Raw genomic sequence first — 10,139 nt, forward strand, 5'->3', positions numbered from 1 at the left:
ACTATTATGGAAATTGCTCCAATTATGTGCATCACATTTGCATGTGAAATGACAACTAAGTGCTGGCCTAAGAGGCAAATTTTGCAAATGAAGCTGGTTGTTAACAAAATAGGGTAGTTTGTCCTTTGTTGTGATTATTTGTGACCCAGTGAGACAGCAGTCCTCCTCAAGCATTGCCTTGTGGCCTGTCATAAATTATTTGTCCCTCAAACACTTCCTATGGCTTGCAGACGAACCCCTTGAAATAAATGGGCTTCAATAACCAGTTTCAACAATTGTCCTGTGTCCAAGTAATAAAACATCTGGAAAATTGGGCTAAATGGATAAAACAGTTCTCTGTAATAAGTATCTGGCATCCTTGCAACTCTGTATAATGCATGTTTTTTTTTTTTAATGACCAGATGTGGTACTTTTGTGTTATGAAGAACAGAGGCATGTTTAGTCATGCTTTTTATTACCTTTAAATGCAAGGTATATTTTCATAGCTCCCTGGAGAAATGCTATCCCATTGATTGGGAATTGTTGATGTGTTGGTTTACAAACTTGAAAAGTAAGCCAATCGCTAAGAAAATTGCAGATATCATTTAAACCGTCATTAAACTGGACACTCACGGGGAACTGGCTTAAGAAGAAGAATTCAGTCTATAAAGTTTACCTTCTCTCCTAGTGGATTTGTTCCAGAGGGTCTTTGATCTTGCCGTCGTTTATGTTCTTATCTGTATTCTGGAATATTTACAGCTTTATGAAAAAAATGATTTCATCAAACTTGCTGTTCACTTCTTTCCAGTTTCTCATTAAGAAAGCTTATCTGGTAACCCACCTGTGTAGTCTCCATTTTATAGGCCTTTGTGGGGTTCCAACAAGATGTTTTTAACATGTGTGTGTGTATGGGGGGAGGGAAACGAAGATATTTAGAGCACTGTCCACCGGGCTACTATTCCAAAGATCTACTGTACACCACACCACCAAAGACACACACAGACAGAAACACACACACAGACTTATTTTAGACGGTTTGGAAAACACAGAAAAGTACGACAAGACATTTTGCTGCACACCTGAAACTAACACAACATTGTAAATCAACTACACCTCAATTTAAAAAAATTAAAATTTTTAAAAAGTACAAGAAGAAAACTAAAAAATCATCTGTAACCGTATCCAGTTATCACCACAGTGTGTATAGGTAGTATTTTTCATTTTATAAAATTACAATGATGCTCTATATAGTTTTGTCACTTCAAATACCACAAACATTTTTCCTTGTATTAAATGTTCTTTTAAAATATGAATCTTGATGGAAAGACCATTCTTTTTTTTTTTTTTTTTTTTTGTGGTACGCGGGCCTCTCACCACTGTGGCCTCTCCCATTGCGGAGCACAGGCCCAGCGGCCATGGCTCAGGGGCCCAGCCGCTCCATGGCATGTGGGATCCTCCCGGACTGGGGCACGAACCTGTGTCCCCTGCATCGGCAGGCAGACTCTCAACCACTGTGCCACCAGGGAAGCCCAGACCATTCTTATTGAACTAGTTTACTTGGGGACATTTAGAATTTTTAGAAATGTTCACTACTATAAACAGTCTATGATATTGTGGTTGCCAAGGAGGAGCAGGGGGAGGGAGAGGGATGGACTGGGAGTCTGGGGTTGGTAGATGCAAACTATTACATGTAAAATGGATAAACAAGGTCCTAATGTACAGCACAGGGAACTATATTCAGTATCCTGTGATAAGCCATCATGGAAAAGAATATGAAAAAAGAAAGTGTGTGTAACTGAGTCACTTTGCTGTACAGCAGAGATTGCCACAGCATTGTAAATCAACTCAACTTCAATTTAAAAAAAAGTCTATGATAAATATCTTTATATAAAAATCTTTTCACAGATCTCTGATTCTTTCCTAGAAGTAGAATTGCTGGATCAAAGGGTATGAGCTTTTATTTTTAAGACTTTATTTGAGACATACTGTCCCAAGTGTTCTTCAGAAAGGGTGTAATGATGTATGTCATACACGCCCACTATGAGAATAAGGGTGTTCTACTTTCCATGCTCTCTGGGTCCTCCCATTAGTAACAGTTCCATAGTAAAGATATTAACCCTGTGATTGCTGTTTAAGTTGCTACTGTTTCCCTAGTTTGATATTTGCCTTTTAACTTGGATGGTGAGCTGGAAAATTTTTATTTGTTTTGCCAAGTCTTCTTCCCTTCCTCTCCCTTGTTTAGAAGTTTGAAACTTCTTTCCTCTGTCTCTTCCTTTCTGGAGGCTTCCTTGGCTTTTAAGCTTTCCCACCTTGAAATCAGAACCTAGATTTAGGCGTTTCTTAAATTTGTGCTTTTCTAGTTCTTTAATGGCTTCATTTTCATATGTAACACCAATCTATCCAGAACTAATGGGCATATTACATGAAGTAGGGAATAATTTATTCTTTTCTAAGTGGTTAACGGATTGTATCAGCACCACTGATTCAATATTCCATTTAAAAACAATCCATTTTTTAAAAATTAAAAGCAGAAGTTGTGTTATTTCTCTATCTGGGTCTTTCTTAAATGTATTTACTCTCACAGATAATTCACCAATATTTAATTTTTCCCTTAGGCAATCGCTCTGCCTGAAAATAGGATTTACCTATTTTCACTGATGGCAAACCACAACTCTGCCTGACTCTGAAATCCTTGACTCCTAAGAGTTTTGTTTAGAAATGAATTCTTCTCAGTTTGCTCCTAGCTTGCCCATTACATTTCACCATAATATATACATCTCTGTTGTGTAAGCACCTAAAGCCTTAAGCCTAAGAGAAGTCACACAGCACACAACTAGAAACAGGTCCTCTTTCCAGTTGAAGAGCCGACTCTAGGTCTGCAACAGATGCCCACGTGAGTCTGTGGGCTTCGGTTTACTCAATGATAAACCTGCAGAGATGCTACAAGCTTGAAGTGTGTGCTTTAAAGGAACTAATTTTTAAATATATATTTATTTATTTTTGGCTGCGTTAGGTCTTCGTTGCTGCGCGTGGGCTTTTCTCTAGTTGTGGCCAGCGGGGGCTACTCTTCGTTGCGGTGCACGGGCTTCTCATTGCAGTGGCTTCTCCTGTTGCGGAGCACGGGCTCTAGGCGCGCGGGCTTCAGTAGTTGCGGCACGTGGGCTCAGTAGTTGTGGCTCACGGGCTCTAGAGCATAGGCTCAGTAGTTGTGGCGCATGGGTGTAGTTGCTCCGCGGCATGTGGGATCTTCCCGGACCAGGGCTCGAACCCGTGTCCCCTGCACTGACAGGCAGATTCTTAACCACTGCGCCACCAGGGAAGTCCCGAAGTGTGTGCTTTAAAATGTACTTATCTTGCTAATATTTGCAACTAGGTTTGAGGTATTAAAAAAAAACCCTGGTGGTGGTGGGAGGGGCAATTACTTAAGTAGGCCTCTAAATGCTTGAACTGGATCCCTCACTTAATCATTTTAATAACTGTGTAGTCTTGGGGGAATGGTTTAACTTCTGCTAGCATTTTTTTCCCCGTTTCTGACCTAGGACCAAATCCTTCACAAAAGAGAAAATAGAGCTAGTTAATAAATTTCTGGAAAGATGTACCAACTTCAGTGGTAATCAAAGATGAGGTAAATTAATATAATAATGAGATATGATTTTTTACTGATAAAGAAATTTTTTTTTAAACACCTGCTTAGTGCTGTGAGGGTGTGGTTAAATGGAAACTTTGGCGTATAGATGGCTATTGTACTTTTGGGAAGCAATTTTTACAATCAAGCACCTTAAGACATTTTTTTCCTTTGGGACCAGTAGTTCCATTTCTAGTAATTTAGCCTAAAAGAAATTCATCTAAGTATATAAAAAGATTTGCACAGCGCTTCCCTGGTGGCGCAGTGGTTGAGAGTCCGCCTGCCGATGCAGGGGATACGGGTTCGTGCCCTGGTCCGGGAGGGTCCCACATGCCGCGGAGCGGCTAGGCCCGTGAGCCATGGCCGCTGAGCCTGCGCGTCCGGAGCCTGTGCTCTGCAACGGGAGAGGCCACAACAGTGAGAGGCCTGCTTACCACAAAAAAAAAAAAAAGATTTGCACATAATGATGTTCGTTGGAGAGCGAGTGAAACCAGAAAAATCTCAATAGTAGGGAGAACGATTAGCTTGGAAGATCTTATAATGACATAATTCATTTAGATTTTTGCTTAAATGACACTGATAGGGTAATTCAAAACAAAGCAAGTATTTATTTTAGTAAAGTATTTCACTATCAGAAATACGTAAGTAAATTATAGTGTGCAATCATTAAAAAATGATACTTAGTAAGAGTAACAATATCCTGAGAAAATGTTCATGTTATAATGTTAGGTGAAAGAAAAGCAGAAAATAAAATGGTCTAATCAATATTATCATGCCTATGGAAAAATACCACACACAGCACAAAGACTAAAAGAAAAACTTATGGGGATATAATGTGCAGCATGGTAACAGTGGTTTACAATACTGTATTGTATATTTGAAAGTTGCTAAGAGAGTAGACCTTAAAAGTTTGTATCACAAGGAAAAAAATTGTAACAATGTATGGCGATGGAGTTTAACTAGACTTAGTGTGGCGATCATTTTGCAATACATACAAGTACTGAATCATTATGTTGTACACCTGAAACTAATATGATGTTATCTGTCAATAATATTTTAGGGAGGGGCGCGAGGTTTCAAGATGGCGGGGGCTGGTGGGCTGATTGAGAAGCAGAGGTGAAGGGCCCTACGAAGTCAAAGAGGCCGAGAATCGTCCCCTCCCCGCTTCTCATAGCCCCAGGAGCCCAGCAGAAGTGTTTTTAGGTTTTGTTTTTGTTTTGTTTTTTAAACAAGCAAGTAAACCACACAAATTGGCAACATGGGACGGAGATCTACATCATCCACCAAGAGTGGAAAATTTATGAACCCCACAGACCAAGCCAGGAAAGAAGCTCGGAAGAGAGAATTAAAGAAGAACAAAAAACAGCGCATGATGGTACGAGCTGCAGTTTTAAAGATGAAGGATCCCAAACAAATTATCCGGGACATGGAAAAATTGGATGAAATGGAGTTTAACCCAGTGCAACAGCCACAGTTAAATGAGAAAGTGCTGAAAGACAAGCGTAAAAAGCTACGTGAAACCTTTGAACGTATTTTACGACTCTATGAGAAAGAGAATCCAGATATTTACAAAGAATTGAGAAAGCTAGAAGTAGAATATGAACAGAAGAGGGCTCAACTTAGCCAATATTTTGATGCTGTCAAGAATGCGCAGCATGTGGAGGTGGAGAGCATTCCTTTGCCAGATATGCCGCATGCTCCTTCCAACATCCTGATCCAGGACATTCCACTTCCTGGCGCCCAGCCGCCCTCCATCCTTAAGAAGACTTCAGCCTATGGACCTCCAACTCGGGCAGTTTCTATACTTCCTCTTCTTGGACATGGTGTTCCACGTTTGCCCCCTGGCAGGAAGCCTCCTGGTCCTCCCCCTGGTCCACCTCCTCCTCAAGTGTTGCAAATGTATGGCCATAAAGTGGGCTTTGCCCTAGATCTTCCCCCTTGTAGGCGAGATGAAGACATGTTATATAGTCCCGAACTTGGTCAACGGGGTCATGATGATGATGTTTCCAGCACCAGTGAAGATGACGGCTATCCTGAAGACATGGATCAGGATAAGCATGACGACAGTACTGATGACAGTGACACTGACAGATCAGATGGAGAAAGTGAAGGGGATGAATTTGTGCACCGTGATGATAATGAGAGAGAAAACAATGAAGAAAAGAAGTCAGGTCTGAGTGTGCGATTTGCAGATATGCCTGGGAAATCAAGGAGGAAGAAGAAGAAGAAGATGAAGGAGCTGACTCCTCTTCAAGCCATGATGCTTCGAATGGCAGGTCAGGAAATCCCTGAGGAGGGACGAGAAGTAGAGGAATTTTCAGAAGACGATGATGAAGATTCTGATGATTCTGAAGCAGAAAAGCAGTCACAGAAACAGCATAAGGAGGAATCTCTGTCTGATGGCACATCTGCTGCTGCTTCACAGCAGCAGGCTCCTCCACAGTCTGTTCCTCCTTCTCAGATACAAGCACCTCCCATGCCAGGACCACCTCCTCTTGGACCACCACCTGCTCCACCTTTACGGCCACCTGGACCTCCTACAGGCCTTCCTCCTGGACCACCTCCAGGAGCTCCTCCATTCCTGAGACCTCCTGGAATGCCAGGGCTCCGAGGGCCTTTACCCCGACTTTTACCTCCAGGACCACCACCAGGTCGACCCCCTGGCCCTCCCCCTGGTCCACCTCCAGGTCTGCCTCCTGGCCCTCCTCCTCGGGGACCCCCACCCAGGCTACCTCCCCCTGCACCTCCAGGTATCCCTCCACCTCGTCCTGGCATGATGCGCCCACCTTTGGTGCCTCCACTTGGACCTGCCCCACCTGGGCTTTTCCCACCAGCTCCTTTGCCGAACCCGGGGGTTTTAAGTGCTCCACCCAACTTGATTCAGCGACCCAAGGCGGATGATACAAGCGCAGCCACCATTGAGAAGAAAGCCACAGCAACCATCAGTGCCAAGCCACAGATCACTAATCCCAAGGCAGAGATTACTCGATTTGTGCCCACCGCACTGAGGGTACGTCGGGAGAATAAAGGGGCTACTGCTACTCCCCAGAGAAAGTCAGAGGATGATTCTGCTGTGCCTCTTGCCAAAGCAGCCCCCAAATCCGGTCCATCTGTTCCCGTCTCAGTACAAACTAAGGATGATGTTTATGAAGCATTCATGAAAGAGATGGAAGGGCTGCTGTGACAGCTTTTGATGCTAGAACAGGCTTCTGTTCACATCAGTGGTTCATGGAGAGAGAGGCCCTTATTCAACTTAGGTGAAAGAGCCACTTTCACTGTCAGGGTATTTTTAATTTCAGTTCAAGGAATATCCTAAAGTTTAGCCTTGTTCAGAATTTACTGCATATAAAAGAGGGTATTTCATTCAAAATAGATTGGTTATTGAAGCAGTGCTGCTAACATCCATCCCCTTTCATACCACCATTTTCCTCCCACTTCTTCCCCTACTCCAGTTCCTTGGAAACTTGTCATCAAGGGGATCTTTGTTACTTATTTGTTTTGATTCTCGTGTGCTGTGGGCACTGGAGTAGAGATTTCTAAAAAACCAGTTTATTTCACCCCATCTTGCCTTTCATGTTTGAGTTATTTTTAATGCTTTCTTGTAAATATTTTGTAATATTGTAGTGAAATGGGTCACAATGTCATTTCCTAATACAAAGCAAGATATGTGGGAAGAAAATGTACAATTCTTTGATTAAAATTATTTCCCACTGACCTAAACTTTAAGTGTTTCATGGAATAAATAAATAAATGTTCTACACCAAAAAAAAAAAAAAAAAAAAAATTTTAATTAAAAAATTATTTAAAAAGAAAGAAAAGTTTAAAATCATGGAGGTTTTCTTTGGGGTATGGTAAATTTTTCCCCTTCTACTTTTCTGTATTTTCCAATTTCGTGCAATGAACACATATAAGTTTTATACTCAGCTAAAAGTAAACCCACTTTTAAAATGAATATGTCCTCTTTGAACTAAAACATAATTATGAAAGGAAAAATATGTTCCTTTCATAATCATAGGGTTATCATAAGTTTTAAATGGAATTGTCATGAGGGCAAACAAGTTGTGGACACGTTCTGTAAAGTATGAAGTGCTTTACACACAGGTAAGATGTTATGATTGTACATGGACACGATACTGAAGAATTCTGCTGAATTCAGATCTTGCAGTAAAGGTATTATGAGAGTGCATTTTATGAACAACCTCTGCAGTATGTAAAATGAACTCTCCATCCACAATGTGAATGATCTTATTTCAACATTTTTTTATGTATTGAATTTCCTTTAAGTAGAACTCAGTTTTAAAATATGTCAGTTTCAAAATATAGTCAGAACTCAAAAAGAAAAGCCTTCTTGGGCTTCCCTGGTTGCGAGCCCACCTGCCGATGCAGGGGACACGGGTTCGTGCCCCGGTCCGGGAAGATCCCACATGCCGCGGAGCGGCTGGGCCCGTGAGCCATGGCCACTGAGCCTGCGCGTCCGGAGCCTGTGCTCCGCAACGGGAGGGGCCACAACACTGAGAGGCCCGCGTACCGCATCTGCTCCTTTTCTGGCTTTTCTTTTCCACCGCTCTGTCTCCCTGTTGGTTTTCTCTTATTCTCATGCTCCTTCAGAGGATAACTCTTGGGGGTCAAGGGCTGTAAACTTCAATTTATGTTCAGTTTCCAGAATGCTCTGGGGATCTAATGAATGCTCAGTACAAACGCAATTGGCCTCTGCTCCAGCTCTGGGCTTGTTGTGCTGGGAGCCAGAGGCGGGCTGATTGCGCCTCGACCTCCAGTCAACACCAACAGACAAGGCTCCCTGGCTCCTGGCGGTTCAGTCCACTGCTGTTTGGCCTGAAGGGTAGAGGCCGAGACAAAAGGGATTTCTTACTGTCATCTTCCTTCTGCCGGAGGGATGCTGGGCCGGCCCATGTTCCAGTACCCATGTTCTCACTTTCCTGAGCTGACCCTTTTCTTCCAGTCAATGCCCTGTCTTTCTTACCCTCGCTGTAATGGCGTCTCTGGCCTAGTTCAGTTCTCAAACTGGAGTGTGTGAAGCCCTGAGAATCAGAGGCCTCTTTGGTGGATTCCATGAGCTCCAAGACAAATTTCTTTTTTCCTTTTATTTCTTTTGCAGGATTTCGCCTATGATCATCTAAACTGTGGTGGGGTTTTTTTCCGGTACGTGGGCCTCTCACTGTTGTGGCCTCTCCCGTTGCGGAGCACAGGCTCGGGACGCGCAGACTCAGCGGCCATGGCTCACGGGCCCAGCCGCTCCGCGGCATGTGGGATCCTCCGGGACCGAGGCACGAACCCGTGTCCCCTGCATCGGCAGGCACACTCTCAACCACTGTGCCACCAGGGAAGCCCTAAACTGTGGTTTTACCAGTTATAAAGGCTATCAAGATTGAAAGATGTTTTCTTGGAATAAGACTTGTGTATCGAGGCTGCACTCAGCGGCTGCTGGGAAGAGCAGACGCAAGCGAGGGTAGCTTAAGCAAACAAGTTCTGGTTTTTCTTACCTCCCATGACGTCCGCAGGTGGGCAGCTGCTGGCTCAATTCAGTGGCTTAACGTCGTCAGGGCTGGAGTCTCTGTGACTCTCCTGTCCCGTCCGTTGCGGCTGCATGTTGGCCGCTGCAGCTTCCATATTGCATATCCAACCAGCCATATTGATTTGTTTTAACAAAAAAGCAAAACATTTCCCAGAAACTTCATAGCAGGCTTCCTTTTGTATTTTATTGGCACCAACTGAGTCACACAGCTACCCTAGCTGAAGAGGGAGGCTGGGCAACCAGCACTTGGTAAGAGGAAGAGGGTTGCTATGATTGGCTTAGACCAATCAGCATTCATTACTTACAGCTGGGCACACTGAGTGGCATAACATTCGTGTTTGGGGTTGCAGTCGGACCTGATAGTGGGCTCTGTCAGGCTGAGGGTCTCTGTACCACACATGCCCTATCCTCTTGCTTCTTTCCTAAGTGACCCTTTGTTCCTCGACGAAGGTCAGAGCCTCCTTCTCCCTTTGCTTCTTGTTCAGGTAATGTGGCAACTGCCTCTCCGCCTTTGGGCTCTTCCCCTTCTTCTCCACTCCATCAGTTATAGACGGGGTGTAGAGAGGGTTATTCCCCTCTGCCCTTCACCCTCAGGGTGGAAAAGCACGTGATTTCTAAGGCAAGCGCCTTCTTTGACTTCTGAGGTATGGTGCTAAATTCCAGCTATTGGTCAGGATTTTAAGGTTTGAATTCCATTTATTCTCATCAAAATGCAATTTCCTGGGTTGAGGAAGAACACTCATGTTCAGCTGACAATAAGGCAATGCTAGGTTCTGCTAAAAGCCCCTAGTGTTACATGTTGGCTGACTGAAAAGATAAAGGGAGAAAGCATTGAGCGCAATCCTTGCTTTTTCCTAGAACAGGGATGAGCTGGGCTTATTCCTCAGTTCTATGATCTCCTCCCCACTTTCTCTCTGTGTTCACATCTACTAAGTGTCTCTGGGTCTTTCTTCACCCCCTCCTTTTTTCCTTCTGCTTTCTTATCGTCTGCTGGTGGGAACT

The 10,139-nt window shown here is 43.6% G+C and overlaps 1 protein-coding gene across 1 annotated transcript; it reads left to right on the forward strand.

The window, feature by feature from the left end:
- The first annotated feature begins 4,689 nt into the window (after nucleotides 1-4,689).
- On the forward strand, nucleotides 4,690-7,355 carry LOC309959184 (WW domain-binding protein 11). Its single transcript, XM_082835347.1, has one exon. It carries the CDS (start codon nucleotides 4,863-4,865, stop codon nucleotides 6,786-6,788), a length of 1,926 nt encoding a protein of 641 aa, XP_082691473.1. The 5' UTR covers nucleotides 4,690-4,862; the 3' UTR covers nucleotides 6,789-7,355.
- Nucleotides 7,356-10,139: the final 2,784 nt, after the last annotated feature.

The sequence above is a fragment of the Leucopleurus acutus genome (genome assembly GCF_964270905.1).
Source record: "Leucopleurus acutus genome assembly, chromosome: 3".
NCBI lineage: Eukaryota > Metazoa > Chordata > Mammalia > Artiodactyla > Delphinidae > Leucopleurus > Leucopleurus acutus.